We start from the raw sequence: 20,996 nt of genomic DNA on the forward strand, positions 1-20,996 counted from the left end.
ATGGATTTAATCAACAGTGCTTCATGAATGTTGTTCAAGGTCTAAAAATGATCACAGTAACCAAGTACACATGGAAACCAGTTTTGGTCAAGTCCCCTCTGTGGAAACAAGCTGAATGGAGCCACCTCCACACTGGAGATAAGTCAAACTCCCTTTGGCACATGGAGGTGCTGCCAGTGTTGCTTCTCAGGGCCAGAAAAAGAGAAGACTGCAAGAGTGACCAGCAAAATATTCCCAAGACCAAACATTGATCTCTTCGATAACCAAAGATTAGAGATTAGGTGGAGATAGTAAAATTATGCATACTATTTACAGCCAAACTCTTTTCTCATATGCAGCAGTGGGGAGGGGGAGGAGACAGGGGGAAGAGACAGTCTCTGCTCACACCACATACAAAAGGAGCTACGGAGTGAGCTCTGTTGACATGTGGAAGGCCCTCCTCTGGTAAAGACAGTGAGTAAGAAGAGAACACAAAATGAGAATGCACCAGTGGCACATTCGTCATTCACTGGACTGGAGCTGAATGAAAACCACTCTTTGTCTAATCTCCTACAAACTGCTTTTACAGACAGACTTCTTTCAAATTCTACAATTTAGTCCCGTTTCTCTATCTTTTGAAGGACACGGAAGCACCTTATCAGAATTCAATTAAAGCCCCAGTTTTCAAGCAATTAGGATAACACAAAGGAGTCACTCCTCACTAGAGTGATGTGTAACATTTCATACCTGTAGCAGGAAAATCTCAGCTACACTGCACAATACTTCTGCATGAACCAGTTCTGGACAGAGAGAAGCTAGTAGACTGAAATTAGATAGACCTCTCAAAGACTGGAGTGCCCTCAGGATATAGCTTCAGCATATCCTGAATGGAAACCTGTTTCATGGAAGTTTCACTGCTGAATCTCTGCCTTCATATGTTAAAGCAGGTCTTGCTTTTAGTTCTCCAAAGTGCCATCCCCTTATTTTTATTTTAAACTGAAACAGGCATCTCTTTCATCCCCCCATCTTTTCAGTTCAACATAACATCCCACCTAGTCATCAAAATGAGCTGCAGTGAGTAGGTAAAGTTCCTGGCTTATTCAAAGCAATTTTAGTTCAAAGCACTACAATACACAAAGAAAAAGGGGGAGTCAGTCATTACACAGAGCATCATGCACCATCTTGCATCACTGCCTGCAACTATCAGGAATATCTCTGCCTCTCTGTGAAACAGTGGCTTAAGTTGGAAGAATTGCCTTTTGGGCTAGAGAGCTTAAAAACCAGAAGTAAATAAAGTTTCAATTAAAATAGATTAAAAAATTAAAATCAAGCCTAGGATGAGATTTTGCATATAGTATTGTGATAAATGAATAGGTGCCAATGCTATTTCTTAAAAAACTGGGACATGAGTGTGCACACAGGTGTGTACACATGTGCCAACACAAACACACACACACACCAGCACCAACTGGAATGATAACCCTTTTAAAGGTAGCCCAGTCCATCCAGGAGATATTTAGTAGTGGCAATATCCTGGAGGTGGCTCTGCCAAGTTTTGTTGGTCCTCCCCCCCCCTTCCCAATGCCTATGGAGGAATGGGGGCTGTGAGAACAGCAAATAAAGTGCAAAAATGTTTCTCTTAAGTAGCATGAGGCAGAATGTGGGAGAGGAAGAAGCAATGGTGGCAGCAAGCTTACCATGCCTTTCAGAGAGCACATGAATCAACCCAAATGTGTCACCTCCCCACAAACCAGTGCATAGAGAAGGATTCCCACCTTTTGATGTGCTGAATGAAGAACATCTTTGCCCCCAGGTGTGAATATCAGTGTGAGTCACATTCCCCCCCAAAGAGGCAGTGCCTCTGAGTGTGGGTGGATGAACAGTGCAGGACTGCTGAACTCACTACCACAAGTGTGCATACTAGTGTGAAAGATCTTATCACAATGCAAAAAAAAAACTGTGGACCCCTCCCCCCGTCTTCCCAAACACTTAAGTCAAGCTTGCACATGCCATCTCTTTCACATACACGGCAAGACCTCTCCTGGAGTAGCTGTGCTTTGCCTCTCTGTACAGGAGGACACCCAAGTGACTGCAAGTAGCTGGACTGCCCGGGTCAAGTTTGCTGAGTCACAAAAAAGCACAAACCTATAGCTGGGTCACACCAGTCAGTTCTTTGAGTCACTTGCTGTACGAAACGCAAGGGGCTGGGAAAGAAAAATCACCCAGAGGGCTGCTTTGGAAGTCACAGCATGAGCAAAGCTTCAGTTTGCAGCTCCAAAGTGAGTTCTCTTCCTGGCTGGGAGGTCATAAAAGTGAGTGAACCACCTGGGAAAGAAAAGCACCAGTGAGTGGCTCCAGGCAAGGGAATGCAGTCCCAAGTGATTGTGTGCAGTTAGGATCTGCAGCTGGGCTAAAAGAAAGCCTTCTTTCCCACAGCCCAGTCGTTCAGTGGTAGCATTATGGTGTATATGCTGGAGGTGGCTGGAACTGGTTGATCACTTCATATTCTGCTGGATAAGGTTCATTCTCTTCCATCTCCGAGAGGAGCTCCAATGCCTGCTCTTCCTCTTCAGTTGGGTAATGGCGCAGTAGGTTGGCAGCTGTGGCAAGGATGGAGGCCCCGCCAGCTCCAGCCACCAGGTAAAAGCTAACGGCAAAGGTAACATACACCTGTGAGCCATGGTACTTTTTGTGCTGCTGCTGCTGCGCAAGGATGAGCTCCGAGGCCCAATAACAAAACCCGATCACAGTGGCACACTGCAGCACTGAGGGCAGAAGCAAGAGAAAAGAATTAGAAACGGAGCAGAAGCAAGCCTGTTCCACAGATTCTATATTTAGGAATTTATATCACAAGCATTGCTCAGTGGAATTTGTTTGGCTCTAATGCAACTTCTTAAAAGCTTGTGGATATGGGTAATGTGGGACATAATCCGAGAAGTCATTTATCAGAATGGTAACACATATACATTTGACTAATTGTAATTTAAAGGTGTGCATTTTCTTGTTTCTATGCACAGACATGAAGATTTAAAGATGCAAGCTATTTATCAGACTCCCGTTTCTCGGCCCCACCCTCTTGCCTGACCTCAAAGGACATCAATGGAGCTTTGCCTAGCTAGTGAAGTTTGAAGAACATTTTCAGGGAAGACAAAAGGATGACAAAAGAAAACAAAGTAGGTCTCACAAACCTGAGGTCTGCCCAGCCGTGGCCTAAGTAATGCATGCACAACACCTGAGATTTTTCTGTGCAAAATTCCTAAGTCCCAAACCAAAGAACTCAAGGTGCCCATGCAGAAAGAAGGCAAAAGAAGGTATTTTATTGCTACAACTGCTCTAATATTTTTATTACTAGTTATATATAGTCTTTAATGTACATACCACTGTATAGAGTAATATAAGCAGAAGGCAGGTCACAGGAATCATAGAATTGTAGAGTTAGAAGGAACCCCAAGGGTCATCTAGTCCAACCCACTGTAATGCAGGAATCTCAGCTAAAGCATCTGTAAAGGTGGCTATCCAACCTCAGCTTTAAAAACCTCCAAAGAAAGAGAGTCCACTGCCTCCTGGAGGAGTCTGGTCCACTTTTGAACAGCTCTTACTGTCAGAAAGTTCTTCCAGGTGTTTAGTTGGAATCTCCTTTTTTGTAACTTGAAGCCATTGGTTCAGGTCCTACCCTCCAGAGCAGGAGAAAACAAGCTTACTCCATCTTCCATTGGGCAGCCCTTTAGATATTATTAATATGCTTCTTAAATTATGGCACCTAGAACCAGACAGAGTACTCCAGGTGTGGTCTGATGACAGAATATAGCGGTACTATACTTCCACTGATGCAGCCTAGAATAGCATTAGTGCCTTTTTTCTGCATCTCATGGTTGACTCATGTTAAGCTCATGGTCTACTAAGACCCCTAGATCCCTTTCACATGTACTACTGACAATCCAAGTGTCCCCTAACTTATATTTGTGCAGCTGGTTATTCTTGCCCAAGTGCAGAACTTTGCATTTGTCCCTACTGAAATTCATTTTGTTAGTTTTGGCCCATTCTCCAATCTGTTAAGGCCATCTTGAATCCCTGTGTATTCTTCTTGACATAGGAATGGGTAGCAGAGGGAGAATGTGCAGATGAATTTATGTTTTGATTCGGTTAAAAGGCAAGAGGTTCATAGAAAAGGAGGGTTTGGATAAGGAGAGAGGTGCCACTCCAAAGGAACCAGCCTAGAATATAATTTAGCAGCCACATGGGTCTGGAGAAATTGCAGAGGCCATGAGCAGACTATGAACCAACCACCTGGGCAACCCCTTTTTGAACCATGGCTTGGAAACATAAGCTTCAGGTGCCCAACACAGTAAACGGAGCAGATCAATCCCCTTTAACATTACCTGTGAGGATGTGGGCAAATGCGTAACGTCGTGTGATCTTCAGTGCAGGGTGTTTTGGTCCAAATACATCCAACAGGAAAGCTGAAAGGCTGCAGATGATTCCCAAGAAGCAGAAGGCAGCAATAACCCGAAGCAACAACACTGTCTGGGGGTTCATGCAATAGTCTGTGGGGTGGGGTGGGGTGGGGTGGGGTGGGGAGGGGGAGAGAATTCAAAGTTAGATTTCACACATGTACTATTTTTTACTATTCCTAAAACAAGCTGATTCCTGGGGTATTCCGAGAATTAAACATCTTAGTTTGTAGCTGTGCCAGGATCTACATGATACTTGGCATTATTGCCACATTACCTACACAATATAAATTCTGCATCTATGATGGGCTAAGCAGAAGTGAGGCTGTTCCTGTCCATATAGCTTAGAGCAGTTTTGCATTTGTTAGCTGAAGACGATGAATTGCCAATGGCATGCTGAAGACAGAAATAAAAGTTGTCACCATTTTAATGAAGTATTATAATATTGCTGGCAACAAGTTCTATGTGCCATGCTGATCAAACTGTTTGGCACCTCTGTCATAAGAGCACAAATGTGAAAATACTGTAGCCTGATGTGGACAATAAACCAACACACCTTTTCTTATGTGCATAAAAAGGAATTTCTCTCTTCCAGACCCACGAAGGGTTATTGCCAAAAGTCATTGCGCAAGCTGAATAACTTCTGCTCATGGAACATAATTTGCCCTCGCACTCCATTTCTCGCCCCCTAAATCAACTCTGATGCTTCCCTCAACCGTTTGCAGGAAAAGGGAAAGTTTAATTGTGGAATTGTGGAAGTGTAGTATTAGTTCTACACTGTGATGACTTCATTTAATGCAGGCATGGCCAAATTTGGCCCTCCAGATGTTTTGGGACTACAATTCCCATCATCCCTGACCACTGGTGCTGTTAGCCAGGGATGATGGCAGTTGTAGTCCCAAAACAGCTGGAGAGCCAAGTTTGGCCATGCCTGATTTAATGGATACAACCACAAAGGACAAACAAGCCTCTTATTTAATGGCTGCGTAGTCTAGCACTTATTTGATAAATGAGGCAGCTTTTTCCTTTAACACATCACTGACATATCAGTCCCCTTTGTTTGAAATGGAAATTGTGCCCAACCTCCCAGGGTTTTGTGGGAAAGACTATTATATAGACTTTTAATATCCAATCACTTTACAAATAGCACATTGGTTATGCAAGAGCAAATTTTGCACTAACTCTACCCTCAGAAATAAGAGCACATTTTACAGAAATAAAAGTGCTGGGATATCATCCAGTCATTTGTAAAAGTCTTCACAAAATACACAATGCACTTTTCAAGCTATATTCCACAACCTTGAGGATCATAGATGTGCTTTCTTGCTTTACGGTAAATAAAATTCATTTTCAGAGAATCCAATGACAGAGTAGAAACTTACAGAAAGCTTGCAAATTTTGGATCGGCTACATTAATAGCAAATAAAATGAACTTGGGGAACTTGCTGCTCTAAAATCACTTTATTTGCCATTGGCACAAACGGAGTTACTCTATTATAGGCTTGTTGCAAGATTCCATCATAGACTGCTTGTAACTGGATTCCAGCAGGATGTCTTTCTCAGTCTCAGGTTTTTTCCAGCTTCCCCCATGGTTGGGAACTTCTTTCTAGCCTTGCATTGATTTGATAATGTTGATCACCTAATATTTCATCCATTCTGACCCACAAACGGACTTACTTCAGTCCAAAAGCCTCATACATTCTATTTCCTCAAGGACATTTTCTATAAGTTTAACAATGGTTTTTCTTGTTGCTTTTCACAGCTTACAAGATTACTACGTGCTCCCTAAAACACGGGAAGGGAATACCAAACACGAATAACTTGATCCAAAATATACAAGGAGGTGGAGATCAAGCTAGGTTAGGAGGCAGGAGGGTGCTGTGTGTTACTTAGGCTTGAACAGGTTGTGGTAGCCATGTTGAATTCTTGCCTGAACGTCTGGAAAAACTGACATCCTCTCCCCCAACGCCATCATTTAAAGCTCATTCCAAAACTCATGTTTGCCATACTTCATGGAGTGGGGAGAAAGGAGCTGCTGTTTAGAAGTAAACAAAAAGCCTCCTGGGCTCTGAAACTCATTTCACAGTACAGAAGGCCAGCCACTTATGGTTCTGGGGGTATGTGTGCCAAGGCGAAATCATCCAAAGTTGGGAATCCCTGAACTGTCCTGCTACCACAAGGGGCTCTGAGACAGTTTCAGAAAGGCCCTGGGAAGCTCTCAGGGCCCTCCTGTTATCTTCAAAGAGCCTGGTAAGCAAGGAAAACCCGCTGGGTGCACGGATGAGTCAGTGAGTGAAAATACATGGAGAGAAGAGAATTTCATGGACTAGTCGCTTTTGCAGACCTCTTCGTAGGGGTCTTTAAAACTGAACCCACAGTGCTTTATCTTCTTAAAAGTGAAAACTGAAAAGTTCTGAGAAGTGTTATTTCCATTTCATTAAAATTTAAAATAAAATAATTTTTCTTTTTAGTTCCTCACATTTCCCATCCTTTCTGCAAAGAGCTTGTTGTTGTTGTTGTTCAGTCGTTCAGTCGTGTCCGACTCTTCGTGACCCCATGGACCAGAGCACGCCAGGCACGCCTATCCTTCACTGCCTCTCGCAGTTTGGCCAAACTCATGTTAGTAGCTTCGAGAACACTGTCCAACCATCTCATCCTCTGACGTCCCCTTCTCCTTGTGCCCTCCATCTTTCCCAACATCAGGGTCTTTTCTAGGGAGTCTTCTCTTCTCATGAGGTGGCCAAAGTACTGGAGCCTCAACTTCAGGATCTGTCCTTCTATTGAGCACTCAGGGCTGATTTCTTTGAGAATGGATAGGTTTGATCTTCTTGCAGTCCATGGGACTCTCAAGAGTTTCCTCCAGCACCATAATTCAAAAGCATCAATTCTTCGGCGATCAGCCTTCTTTATGGTCCAGCTCTCACTTCCAAACATCACTACTGGGAAAACCATAGCTTTAACTATACGGACCTTTGTCGGCTGGTTCATAGTGCACTGCAAAGTAACAAAGTTAAAAGGTACAGACGCGGGTGGTGCTGTGGTCTAAACCACTGAGCCTCTTGGGTTTGCCAACAGGAAGATTGGAGGTTCAAATCTGCACGGCGGTAAAAGGTTGGAGTTCAAATCTGCACGGCGGTAAAAGGTAAAAGGTACAGACGCGGGTGGTGCTGTGGTCTAAACCACTGAGCCTCTTGGGTTTGCCAACAGGAAGATTGGAGGTTCAAATCTGCACGGCGGTGAGCTCCTGTTGGTCTGTCGCAGCTTCTTCCAACCTAGCAGCTTGAAAGCACACCAGTGCAAGTAGATAAAAAGGTACCGAAGTGACATTTCCGTGTGTTCTGACACCTGTTACAGTGTCCCGGTGTGCCAGAAGCGGTTTAGTCATGCTGGCCACATGACCTGGAAAGCTGCCTGTGGACAAACACTGCCTCCCTCAGCCTGAAGCAAGATGAGCGCCACACCCAATAGTCTTAACCGTCCAGAGGTCCTTTACCTTTACCCTTTTACCTTTACCGCAATGCAACTGATACAAAAAAAGCAAACAAACCAGCCCAGATCCAAAGCACTTACAGTCTAAACACTGAGAGTGGCGTAGACAAAGGGAGGTGAGACAGGAGAGAGGCATACTCTACAAGGGATGAATAAGTGTCACTGCAATTATTCACACAAAGGCTTCATTTCAGTTGGGTATCAGAAGGGTTTAAGTAGCCCGAATAGCTGAGAGATACTGCTCAGCTATTTCTGTGCTAATCAGCTGCGTGGCAGAAAGGTGCATGATGGCATCTCCTCACCACTGATGGTGAGATGAGGTGTGGGTGAGAAAGAGGGGTGGAAGGGACACCTGACCCACAGGCTACATGTGCCTCCTACCCACCATCTATGATTGCATGGTAGGTGCCATTGGAAGCAAAGAGGTTGCCTGGCCCTGTGGGTGTTCTGGAATTTTCAGGCATAGTAGGCAGCGTGAATAAATAAAATAAATTGCTTTGGCAGTGATAGAACAGGAGCAGCGAAGATAACTAACCAGGCACTTTATAATCCTCAAAGGCACCTATTTTGACAGTAGGGAGCTACTTTGCCTGCTAGAAGAGAGCTGTTGGGACACAGCCAATTGTTGGGTTGAACGTTAACCACACACAGGGTTGTAAAAAATGCTATCTTAATTGTTTGGTTACTGGCAACCTCTGCAATCTCGGTTGGGTTTCTTCTTATATGCTTAATGCGTGGTCTGACCTTGCCCTCTCCAGAACACAAGCATCACATTAAGTTACAAGGGAAATGTCACTGCAAGTGGTAAGAGGGAGGAAAAGGAATTATTGAAGAAACAAGTTTTTTGAGCCTGCAAGAAGTTGCATTCTTTTTAGTAGTGACAAGCTTCTTGCCAGTTATGATCTGTTCTGCATTATAAACATAGCCAAAGCTGGGAATATGAAATTGCATGGGATGTATGTTGCAAAATCCAGCCAGAGCTTAAATAACATGTTTATGATTTAAGCGTGTGTCTAACTTTTGTAAACCACTCTGAGGTTTGTTTGTATTTACAATCAAGTGGCATATAAATTTTATGCAATAACTTTATCCCACTGCAACGAATAGAACATTGGCAGTTAAATTTTCACAAGATTAGTGCTCAAAAACACTGAAAATTTAAAATAAGACGTACCTATAAAATAAGCCATGGCAGGATTTTCAAGCGTTCACGAAATATAAGACATACCCCGAAAATAAGCTGTAGAACCATACGGTACTTAATTAAAAAATAAGACCCCCCCCCCCCGGAAATAAGCCATAGGCTTATTTTCTTGAGTAAAATAAGACGGTGTCTTATTTTATGAGAAACATGGTAGTTCTACAAAAAGACAACTTTGGCTGCAGTCCTGTTTAGCTGTAAGTAAGCTCCTCTGATGACACTGGGATTTACATCTGAGTAAACATGCAAACAAGAATGCACAAACTGTAGGGGTAGGTGGGGCAGCAAGTTTCATTGTCACAGGGACCTACCTATCCCTTCATAACTTCTGGGTTGGTAAATATTTAATAAGGAGAACCATGAAACAAGAATCAACTCTTCTACAGGCAGTTGATTATATGACACCAGGAATCACACACACAAAATTCACCTTGGTGAACACAAGATTACACTGAACAGCTACTGTGTGAACCAACCTACCCCAATTTCTGTTTAAAGAATGCACACTATACACAATTCACTCTCACCTTTAAGTAATTCCGGGTCTACATATCCTAGCACATCAGCAACTCCCAGCTCTTGGCGAGAACAAGTGCCCCCATGAATCCGTAGCCAAGCAGGCTCTGCTAGTGCAGTACACAGGGCAGTTATTGAGAGGGCACCAGGCAATGCAGACGCCAGGCTCCTCTCTGGCTGCTTTGGCAAGGCACTCCCATCCTGGCCTCTCCGCCTGCGCCCACTGGGCAACACCGAGCCACTTGGGGTGTACATGGATCCTCTTTCTGAGGCCAAATAAATCCAACGAAACACACTATGGACAGAAGCCCTCGGGATCTTCTGGAATGGGTGAGTGGCCAATGATTTTAGGAACCAGTCAGGGGGGAGCAGACTCAAGGAAGGCCGCTGGCAGAACAGAGCACCCGATGAAGTGTCTCTTCTGCACTCAGAAGAACCTGAAAAAGACAAACAGATCAAGCCTTGTAAATAAACTCTCACCTGTGGAAGTTAAGGGCTGTCTCACGGTGACCAAGTCTGACCAACATTTCTTCCTTTTTTTGGTACAAGTGAGCAGACTCACTGATTTCTGTGGAGATTCCCATGGTTAAGCAGCTGAAATACAGCAGTTTCCCTGCACCCCACCCCCACCCTGCGAATACTGAGATATAGAAAACAGCCAAACACACAATGCCAAGGTACCTGTGTTTAAAAAGTGCTCATTAATTCTCAGGCCAAAGGAGATTAGGGCCAGAGTTCACAAAAGTGGCAAAATATTTGCTAATTAAAGTTCTTAATAAAAGAACTTCAGAAAACCACAAGTACTATCATGTATAATAGATGCATTATGTTCCAAGATTAAATTGCACAAAAGCAGTGTTTTTTAAGAGCACTTATTGAGGCTCCCATTTTATACCTCATACAGCAATGCTAGCAAACCAAATCAACCCGTCAAATGGCAACGGCCTATTCAGCATTTGTAAAACCAGTGAGTTGGTCATGGATATTATACATTCCTGTAAGGATGTATGAATGTATGGCTTGAAATTAGGAGCACCGGTAGCCCCCCCAAAAAATAGCATTTCTTTATTTTTAGGCAAATGGATTTGTGCCTTTGATATGCATATCTAGCACCTCAACCAACTAAATTGCTTCTAAACAACAGTGAAGCCAGTTAGTGTTCCAAGGGTGCTCCACTGAGACAGAGTATAAATGGAACACATATATTGCATGTTATCCCACTGAACACTTTCAAAAAACAGTGCGTAGATTTAAGCTGGCTGGAGATAATCAAACATGGTGCATAAAAGAGCTGAGAGACAAAGGGACTTTTGTATTTTTGTCAAAATGGCACCTTTGTTTATCTACACATACTCACACATAACCTTTAAGCAGAACAGTTATTGCCTTTGACATACCACACTGTGTTGTTCATTTAATTATTCCAAGTCCAGTGAATGCATCACACAAGAGCCATTCAAGTTGTGTGAGGTCAGAGGATATTAGACATTTTCGTACATCTAAGTATTTTGGAATAAAGAAAAAAAGGAAATCATCGCTCGAACCATCACAGCTCAAGCAGCTGAGTCTATTTAATAGATTCCACAGAAACCATTCAGTTTACTTCATATTAGACATTTACCTGATTAAATAGTAACCAAGTCAAAGTAACATAAATAACTATGTATTCTTTCTGCTTTACCTTCCTGTGTTTATCCTCTCATTTGACATAAGGAACCCTGTACATGACCAGGAACAGGTTCCTTTCACCAGCCAAAAAAGCAACGAAGATGCCTTTTTTAGTTTGGTTTGCTCCCACTGCTCCCTCCCAATCCCCTTTCCTTTTGTGTTGTCTTTTAAATTCTAATCCTGAGAGCAGGGATCATCTTAATGAGCATTATAACCTTCTCCAGGAACTTGTATTTTGCTGAGGGGCAAGGTAAACAAACATACTTCAAGTACACATATAACTTGGAAACAACCCTGCCCTCGCCTTTCTTAAACTGTTCACTCTCTGTACAACGAAAAGTACCTTAAAGACATAACAAGTTTGTTACAGGGGAAGCTTTCACAGACTAGGGCACAGCTGGCAGACTTCAGTCTTGTGGAATTTCATTTATTTTTCCTTAGAACCCCCAAGACTCACCACCCGGAGTCAGGTGCTAAAGGGTTGCTGCCAACTCTAGGCCCGTGGAAATCAATGGGCTTGAGTTACTCGTGCTCTCTGATTTCAGTGGGTCTACTCTTGAGCAGGACTAGCATTGACTACAACCCCCAGAACTATGGAATCATACGGCCAGGGATTAGTTTTGGGTAGCAGAACTCGACTCGGACTTGTTCACGTAAGGAAAACATCCACTCGGGGCTCACCCACCCATTTCAGTGAGTGGCAAAGAGGAGGAGTGATTTTGTTGTCGTTATCAAAACACATCGGAAGCCGGAAATCCAGGCCACTGCACTTGCGACCCTCCTGGGGAGCAGTGGGGGCCGATCCACTTTCCACCCACCCAGAGGGCCAGAGCCACTTCCTCAGGGAGAAGCCCCATTTCCTCGTTCCTCTCCCCCTGACCCTCCCATCCCAGGGGGAACCCTCGGCGACACAAAGGGGCGCCGCCCTGACCCGACCGGTCCGACTCCCCAACTCACCGCTCGGCTCCTTTCCCGGGCGCTGAGCCCCGTCGGGCCTCGCCTTTCTCCGCCAACCGCTTCCAAGGCCGCGGCACTCAGCGGGGGCCGGCGCCTTCCTCCTCCTCCTCCTCCTCCTCCTCTTCCGAGCCCGACGACAGCCCGACCCCCCCCCCCGCTGCCACCAAACAACAGCCGGCGGCGACTTCCGCTTCCGGCCGGCCGCGCGCACGACGTCACGGCGCTATGGGCAGGAGAAGCGCGGGGGGGGGGGCGCCTCCTAAAACGTAGAAAAAGTCAAAACACTGAAACAGATTAAAATTCACTTTTTCACTTTTTTTTGGCTTTATCTTTTGGTAAACCGCTTTGAGGGTTTATTCCTTTTTTACCTCAAGGGGTGAAGTAAAATAAATAAATAAATAAATAAATAAAACAACTTTGTTCCTTTGAAAGTTGCAGTGCGGCCAGTTCAAGAATTGAGTAAAGAGGTGCAGTCCATCTTCTTTCCTTGTGTTGTGTGTATACACACGCACACGCACACACACACTTTCTCTCAGCACACTGACTCTCGCAAAGCATGCCGGGAACCGTAGTTTCCGCGTGGGGTCTTCACTTCCGCTCCGGAAGAGGGGGGGCGGAACTCACGGCGAGGGAGTGGGCTGTAGGGGGCGCTGTGGCAGGAGCGGCGCTGCCCGCGTTGCCCTGAGCGCCTGCGCCTAGAGGTCCCCTGTGGGAACTGGGGAGGAAGCGCAGAGGCAGGTTGGAGGCGGCGACGGAGCTTGGGTGGCTTCCTCCGGGCTGCCGAGGGAGGGTTTGCCGGAGCTGAAGGTACATGGTTCTTCTCCCCCTCCCCCTTTAATTCCCACGGCAACCCTGTGAGGTAGGCTAGCCCAAAGCCACACCCCGTGGGCGTCGTGGCAAGAGTTGCTCCTGGTCTCCTCGGTCTTGGCAGCCCGACACTCCGCTACACCGCTCTGGCTCTCTCGTCCAGCTATCAGACTAGTCCTTTGCTACCATTTATCTGTTTTCTTTTATGCCCAAGACATGCAGCTGATAGAACTTCCTTCCTAGTCCAGAGGCAGAATACCTTTGCATAGCAAACTGCAGGAGTAAAATAAAAGAGAAGAGCCGCTGCTCTCAGAGGCATCTGGCTGGCTGCTGTTAGGAAGTGAGATGATATACTAAGTTGAGTCTTGCTTTGGACAAGAAAGAGAAGTGCAACGTAGGGATAGATATGGCTGCATGCGCGTGATAGCTGTGAATGAGCTGTTGTGTACAGAGGCTGTGGAAGCAGGTGATGCTGGGAGTGATCAGTAAGGTTTGGTTGTTGGTCCTGATCTGATTCCCCTGGAAGCACTGGCTGAGTGGGATCTCGCTGTGAGCCAGCAAGGTTCGCACACAAACACACACACAAATCTCTTTTCGCTGGATGGCTAATTCCTGTGGTGTTGGATGTAGCTCGAAGTGTGTATTTTTCTTGGCCCCCCCACCCCACCCTCTGCAGTGGCTTGATGCTATAAATGTTGACAGCATCTAATGGTCTGCTTAGAAGTCTGTTTTTGAAATTAATAAATAATGCAATAGGAATCGGGGTTTATTTCTGGCATGTTATTAGGTACTGCACATTATTTATAGCTGTGGAAAAAATAAACTCATAAAATTGTAGAGTTAGAAGTGGTTATCACCTACTCCAATCTCCTGTAATACAGGAATCATAGCTAACAGGTTATGTACTAAATCAAACCAGAGAAATGTAATGTTGAATTGTGCAATATATTTCTTCTTCAGTTTGAATATACTTTTCCTTTCCTTTTGAATGACATTCTCAACAAATGTTTTACCAGGCCTTAATTCAAATTATGTAGCTTCTGAGAGCCGCATAAAACTAACCCTCTGCAGCAGTGTTCCCAATTGGTGGTCCACCTAATCCACCCAGGAGGTCTATGGCACATACCCATCAACTGTCTGGTACATCTCAATTCGGGGTGCCCTCCTCTCCCACAGGTCATGCATCCCAGTTTGCGTTGGGACATGTTGGAGGGTATGTGGCACCATTCACATAACAAAAATTCCCACAAGAGATATCAACAATTTCAAAGGCTTGGCTTTTGGAAAACGGGGTCCTCAGTACTTAGCTAATGGAGAACCATTGCTATACAGGCTTGTGGCCCTTGTCCTCCTGTGATCACAGAGTCAAACAGAAACCTACTTATGTCACATTTCTTCCCTTGTCTGCAAACACGCAGTTCTATACTGTAAAAGTAAAGGTAAAGGGACCCCTGACCGTTAGGTCCAGTTGTGGACGACTGGGGTGGCGGCGCTCATCTCGCTTTACTGGCCGAGGGAGCCGGCGTACATCTTCCAGGTCATGTGGCCGGCATGACTAAGCCGCTTCTGGCAAATCAGAGCAGCGCACGGAAATGCCGTTTACCTTCCCACCGGAGTGTTACCTATTTATCTACTGCTTTCGAACTGCTAGGTTGGTAGGAGCAGGGACCGAGCAACGGGAGCTCACCCCATCGTGGGGATTTGAACCGCCGACCTTCTGATCGGCAAGCCCTAGGCTCTGTGGTTTAGACCACAGTGCCACCCGCGTCCTGTAGTGTACCAGTTCTGTAGTGTACCAGTTACCAAACTTTCTGTCCCTCCCCACAAGGACCACTTGAAACTTGCTGATGATCTTAGTGGACTACTCTAATGATTTTTCTGTCCAATGTAGCAATTGTAATGCACTGTGCTAGATATGGTATACTTTTAAATTGCATTTTTATTGATTTTTCTATTGCACTGTAGTTTATATTCCATAGAATTCAAATCATAATGCAATAAAAGAAGCAATAACAATAAATATTACTATTGAAAGAAGACATGATGTGACCCACTGGAGTGAAGGTTGCAGATCACAGTTTTAAAACACTTGCATAATGCAAAAGGCATGTGGGCTGCATGCCTGGAGGATTTTCATTACACACCTTGATAAAATAAAGGCTTTATTCTGCAGGTGCAAAACAGTATGTTAGAATGCTGTGCACTCTTGTTCAGGAGATGCCTGAATTGCAAGTTTTAAAATCATTCTTCCTTTTTGTTGGTCTCATTCTTTGCTGCTTCATAGGTTCTGCAAGGACCGTTTGGTGTTATGATGAAGGATTCCTTGACACTTTTGTCTCGCATCCCAGCACACCCAGATTCCCGATGCTGGTTTCTCGCTTGGAACCCTACAGGGAGTCTCTTAGCTTCCTGTGGTGGGGACCGTAGCATTCGAATATGGGGGAAAGAAGGTGAGTTAGTCTGCCAGTTTGGACCGCAATCCTAACACAATTTACTTGAACTCAGTAGGACTGAGTAGACATGGTTCAGATTGCTCTCCTTGTTGTCATTCCTTGAAAGTAGGGGGAGAGAAACAGACAGCCAAGTCTTTGGTCAAGGGTGTTCATTGTGCAGTTAGGAGAAGCATTGCACTCTGGATTCCATGCTGCATCTTATGCTGGGAGGGTAGAGAGAGACCTGTGATCTGTGACCCACCTATAGATGAAAGACAGGCGTCAGGAATCTTTGGACCTCCTATCCCTTGGCCATGAATTTCTGTCATCCCATATCAATGCCTAGGCCCACTTAAGAGAGCTATGGCAAAAAAGAGGGTGCTATTGCCAAAGGGGAATTGAGTGGGCAGAACTTCATTAGATCTCTTTCCCCATGATGCTTTTTTAACTTGGGTGGTGGTGGTAACAGCCGCTCTTGATTTTTCTGGGTAGTTTAGGTGGATCTGATCCCAGTGTAAAGCTGAACCAGGTAAACACATCTCTAACTTGGTTTATGTAGTGACCTCTGCGGTGCCAGGAGGAGGGAGAAGGACTCTCCAGTGGACCCAGAGATGTGTCACAGCTCCTAATTGGCTTTCTCTCTTGGCAGGTGATACCTGGGTGTGCAAGTCTGTTCTGGGTGAGGGACACCAGAGAACTATCCGCAAGGTGGCCTGGTCCCCCTGTGGGAACTACCTGGCTTCTGCCAGTTTTGATGCTACCACCTGCATTTGGAAGAAGAACCATGAGGATTTTGAGGTGTCTTGAATCTACCTTTTGGTTTTGTTGCTGCTACTGCTGTTTTTCTCCTGCTTTTCACTTGATTAAAATCTGTCACAATTGAATACATACACACATGCAAACTCATAACACATAGCCAGAAACCCTCCAGATCTTGCTGGACTCCAGCTCCTGTCAGCCCCAGCCTGCATGACCAGTCCTCATAGATAGTGGGAGTTGTAATCCAACATTGTCTGGAAGGCACCATTCCTGCTACCCCCAGCAATAGGAAATGTTTGTTGTGTTTTCAGGGGTATCACCCTGCCACGTTGTCAGGTTTCCACACAGTTTCCTGGTTACCCTTCTCATATCCCCACCCCTTTTCTTTTTGCAGTGTACAGCTACTCTGGAGGGCCATGAGAATGAGGTGAAGTCTGTGTCATGGGCACCATCTGGAAGCCTTCTGGCCACTTGCAGCCGAGACAAAACTGTCTGGGTTTGGGAAGGTGAGAGCCACAAAAGTGTTTTGAGAGGACGGAGCTGGGGCAAAGGAATTGGGATTTTCACTGTGTGTGAATATACTTGATAAACAATGGTTGGAGTGCAGACATGGGAGGGAATCATAGAATTGTGGAGTTGGAGATGACCCCAAGGATTGTCTAGTCAAACCCCTTACAATGCAGAAATCACTGCTAAGAAGTGCCTTGTTTCTTAAACTGTTCTCCTACACCCCCCCCTTCTGTGCTGCAGTGGACGAAGAGGATGAATACGAGTGCATGAGTGTCTTGAATTCCCACACGCAGGATGTCAAGCATGTTGTCTGGCATCCCAACCAAGAGGTGAGTGTTCCCTTCCTGTATGGCGGACAGCTGGTATCCTTGAGGCGTGGTGTCTTGGAGACCTATCAAATGGCTGGTCTCTAACCAGGGCAGTGTTTCTATAGCCCCCTGTCGTAAACTGTAAACATTTATATTTCTATCCTTCCTGCCCCCTCCTATTGAAGCCTTATAGCCCTCCTAATCAAACAATACCCTTGTGTTGCAGTTTTTGCACTCAGTTGCTGCAGCCTCCTGGTGCTAATGGGGTGTGTGGACTGGAGTATTCATTTCAACATGGGCATTTGAATTAAGACAGGAATGACATGGTTGATCCATAAAACTGCATCCAGGGAATTGTAATGAGGACAGAGCAGCAGCTCTCTTTGGGTTTCCCAAATCAGCCAGTGGGAAGATGGTCATCTCCACCATCCCAGGGTGGATTAGGGAGAGACCTTTGTGCAAGGAGCCCTGTCCACTCAGAGCCTGGCTGGTAGAGGGAAGAAGACTCCTCAGGAGCCGGTCCTTCCAAGGGCTGACCCAGCACATTTTGCTGCTTGGGGCAAAGGATCAAATGAGGTTGGCATTCAACCTTTATTTCCTTGACATCTGATGGGAGGGCATTCCACAGGGCGGGTGCCACAATCGAGAAGGCCCTCTGCTTGGTTCCCTGTAACCTCACTTCTCGCAGGGAGGGAACTGCCAGAAGGCCCTCGGATGGGGGTGGAGATGCTCCTTCAGGTATACTGGGCCGAGGCAGTTTAAGGCTTTAAAGGTCAGCGCCAACACTTGGAATGGTGCTCGGAAATGTACTGGGAGCCAATGTAGGTCTTTCAGCAAGGGCTGAAAGGCTGCAGTGTTTGCTTCACCCACTCTGAAGCAGGGATGCAGGCAAAGGGCTCTTCAGCACCAGCAGTGGGGCTTTGTCATCTTCACAGCTTAGGTCTGTATTCCTGTTTCTTGGAAGTTGCTGCTTCTCTATGGATCTGTTTCTCCTGGAAACTACTGCCGGATTTTTGATATCTTTGTTGCCCTAGGGCAAGGATTGCCAAAGTGGTGTGCCCCCTCCCCCCCACCCCGATGTTGCTCAGCTGCAACTCTCATCATCCATGACCAGTGGCTGTTTTGACTGGGATTGATGGGCATGGGAGTCCAACATTACCTAGAAGAGAAGGCACAACACTGGGTACCCATAAATAAATTCCGGGATTATCAGGAAGCTGATTTTTCTGTCTTACACAGCATTCTGCATTCCCTCTCATTGAACAGCCCTGCTCTCAGTTTTGCCCCAGATGTGTTTTGTTCCAACACTTACTTGTTATTTTTCCTTTCCGCTGCCAGCTATTGGCATCGGCGAGTTATGATGACACTGTGAAATTGTACCGGGAGGAAGAGGACGACTGGGTGTGTTTTACCACCCTAGAAGGGCATGAGTCTACGGTGTGGAGCCTGGCCTTTGACCACAGTGGGGAGCGCCTGGCCTCCTGCAGCGATGACAAAACAGTGCGCATTTGGCGCCAGTATAAACCGGGCAATGAGCAAGGTCAGTGGCATTTGCAAAGACGTAATGGACCTGTTCAAGGAATTGGATCTGCCTAGTTTTCCGAGGGCTATGGCAGCTAAGATCTGAAGTTTTTGTTGCTGGGGCAGCTGAGCCACCCTAAGAAATTGGCTTCTGTAGGGTCTGAAGAGCTGTTACTGGTGGCAGTGTAGAAGTGCAGCCTCTCTTAGGCTTTTCATTAGGTCAAGGATGTTGTTAGACTCTGCCTCCCATTACCCGCAGTCAGCATAGCCAGTGGTCAGGGATGATGGGAGCTGTAGTCCAGCAACGCTTAGGGAACACAGGTTCCATATTACATAGCTAAAATCAACCACCACTACACATGCCAATAGTAAATGCCATTCTCTGTGGGCTGGTTCTGAAGTATGCAAAGCTACACCATCCACAAACAAGAAGCACCAAGGTTTGCAGATGCACAAAAAATCCTTAGGAAAACAGCCGAAGGGTGACAGCTCAGTGAGAAATGGGCATGCTCCTTGGACACAAAATGCTGGTGCTGGTGGGGAGCAAGTCAGTATTATTTCCCCCTACATTACATATGGGGGACCTGGGGCTGAGAGAGCATTGATTCCTGTCTAGGACTCAGTGAGTTCGTGATAGAGGTGATGTTTGAACAGGTGTGTGTGTGTGTGTTCATGTTCAAATTTACAGCTCAGAATCTTAGCCACTATGCTATATTACCTCTCCATGCAGATTCTCTGAATACAGACACACACATACACAATTTGGTATTCTTCCATCTTCTTTAACTTCTAGTCTTTGTGATCGTGGAGATGCCTGAAGCATGGAAGAGTTATCTGAAAAGGGGATTTGGGTAGGGAAGGCAAGTGTCTCAGCTTTTATCACCAAACCCTTGTTGAGTAAAAACTGCAGTGGGAGGGGAGGAGTGATCCCTATTCTGCCCAACCACATGAAAGAGTGCAGTTATGAGAATCTGTGTGGAAGTTGGAGCAATCTACAGCTAATTAAGTGGTGTTTGAAAAGTTCAGTTCCAGGGTTTTAGTACTTAAGTTGAAGTGCTGACCAAAGACAAGACTTAAGTGTGTCAGGATCTCCTTGCTCCAGCATGTAAATGGGGAACTTCGCAGCTTCTGCATCCAGTGGTGACACTTCCTTCCTTCCATGCATTGTAGTTATTGAAGTGAAAAAGCATTGGTGGGGTCCGTAGAGCTTAAAGTTGCCTCTCTTTGCAAGAAGCTTTTGGCCTATGAAGCAAAGCAGACAGGCTCAGCCTAAGGAGTTGTTTGTGTGTTGCAGGTGTGGTCTGCAATGGCACAGATCCTACCTGGAAATGCATCTGCACCCTTTCTGGCTTCCACACAAGAACCATCTACGACGTGGCATGGTGAGTGTGCACGGTAGGGGAGAAGTCTTGTGTAGCAGCTTGCAAATCATTCTGGGGACCAATCAATCTGTCCCAGTCCAAGTGGTAAAGCTGTTCTGTGATTGTATCACTCCATGTGTTAGGGCACAGGACCTTTGCACAGACCACCAGCGTGTTCGTGCCCATAGTCCATTCTTTTTGTTTCATCCTCTGCAGGTGCCAGCTAACGGGAGCTTTAGCCACAGCTTGTGGAGATGATGCCATCAGAGTATTTGAGGAGGAGCTGCTCTCAGACCCCCATCAGCCCACTTTCACCCTTACTGCCCACATGGCCCGGGCTCACTCCCAGGATGTGAACTGTGTGGCCTGGAACCCTAAGGAGCCTGGGCTGCTGGCTTCATGCAGCGATGATGGAGAGATGGCATTTTGGAAATACCAGCGCCCCGAGGTCTGCTGAGTGTCCACATTTCCCAGCTCCTTCTGACAATAACACAGTTCTAGTAGTGTAACAGTGGCACACCTGTGAGCAGCAAGCTGGACTGCATCCCCTCTGTAAAGGCAATTAAAAAGGTGGTATCATTTAACCTTGTTATGAAGTACCTCCCCCCTTTTCACAAGAGCTAACGCCTAGTGGGGGCTGGGTCTTCTGCACTGATTCATGTTGCTGACCAAACAGGGTCTTGTCTTGCAGCTGGGTAGAAAATCCCCAAACTACATAGGCTGGGTTTTCTTAGCTTCATCGCTCCTTTAAAACCAAGCCAGGGTTGCCTGCAGAAAGACTGGCCTGCTGATTAGGCGTTTCATACCAGTTGGGAAGCAACAGGCTTTGTAACTGCTGGTTTTGTACTAAAATGTGGTTGTATAAGATGTAGGTTTGGCTTGGGAGGTGGTGTTGCAGAGGGAGAAGAGCAGTTCTGAGCAAATGAGCTTGTGACATATGTAAAATTTATTTTGACCACCTCTAAATGGGCTTTTATGTTAAAAATGCAACTAAGACTTTGCCATGCCAACTATTTACTCTATTTTACATACAGGGG

The 20,996-nt window shown here is 45.7% G+C and overlaps 2 protein-coding genes across 2 annotated transcripts; one reads left to right on the plus strand and one right to left on the minus strand.

Moving 5' to 3' along the window:
* Positions 1-1,822: 1,822 nt before the first annotated feature.
* Positions 1,823-12,372, minus strand: LOC117052265 (transmembrane protein 127). The gene is made up of 4 exons (XM_033159059.1): positions 12,262-12,372; positions 9,648-10,073; positions 4,359-4,523; positions 1,823-2,744 (listed from the first exon to the last, which is right to left on the minus strand). The coding sequence occupies exons 2-4, from the start codon at positions 9,889-9,891 to the stop codon at positions 2,437-2,439; spliced, it is 717 nt and encodes a 238-aa protein (XP_033014950.1). The 5' UTR covers positions 9,892-10,073; positions 12,262-12,372; the 3' UTR covers positions 1,823-2,436.
* Positions 12,373-12,997: 625 nt separating this feature from the next.
* On the plus strand, positions 12,998-20,539 carry CIAO1 (cytosolic iron-sulfur assembly component 1). The gene is made up of 8 exons (XM_033159060.1): positions 12,998-13,068; positions 15,353-15,518; positions 16,150-16,298; positions 16,654-16,765; positions 17,010-17,098; positions 18,416-18,617; positions 19,893-19,980; positions 20,176-20,539. Exons 2-8 carry the CDS (start codon positions 15,377-15,379, stop codon positions 20,414-20,416), a joined length of 1,023 nt encoding a protein of 340 aa, XP_033014951.1. The 5' UTR covers positions 12,998-13,068; positions 15,353-15,376; the 3' UTR covers positions 20,417-20,539.
* The last annotated feature ends 457 nt before the right edge of the window (positions 20,540-20,996 follow it).

This window comes from Lacerta agilis, chromosome 8 (genome assembly GCF_009819535.1).
Source record: "Lacerta agilis isolate rLacAgi1 chromosome 8, rLacAgi1.pri, whole genome shotgun sequence".
NCBI classification, from domain to species: Eukaryota; Metazoa; Chordata; class Lepidosauria; order Squamata; family Lacertidae; genus Lacerta; species Lacerta agilis.

What these genes read in the sequence shown, in the direction of transcription:
- LOC117052265 (XM_033159059.1), bottom strand. Translation starts at nt 9,891, where the DNA reads ATGTACACCCCAAGTGGCTCGGTGTTGCCCAGTGGGCGCAGGCGGAGA. An exon ending in AGACCCGGAATTACTTAAAG is followed by an intron (nt 4,524 to 9,647) that starts GTGAGAGTGAAT and finishes CCCACCCCACAG; the next exon opens with ACTATTGCATGAACCCCCAG. An exon ending in ATTTGCCCACATCCTCACAG is followed by an intron (nt 2,745 to 4,358) that starts GTAATGTTAAAG and finishes TTCTGCCCTCAG; the next exon opens with TGCTGCAGTGTGCCACTGTG.
- CIAO1 (XM_033159060.1), top strand. Translation starts at nt 15,377, where the DNA reads ATGATGAAGGATTCCTTGACACTTTTGTCTCGCATCCCAGCACACCCA. An exon ending in TCTGGCATCCCAACCAAGAG is followed by an intron (nt 17,099 to 18,415) that starts GTGAGTGTTCCC and finishes TTCCGCTGCCAG; the next exon opens with CTATTGGCATCGGCGAGTTA. An exon ending in TAAACCGGGCAATGAGCAAG is followed by an intron (nt 18,618 to 19,892) that starts GTCAGTGGCATT and finishes TGTGTGTTGCAG; the next exon opens with GTGTGGTCTGCAATGGCACA.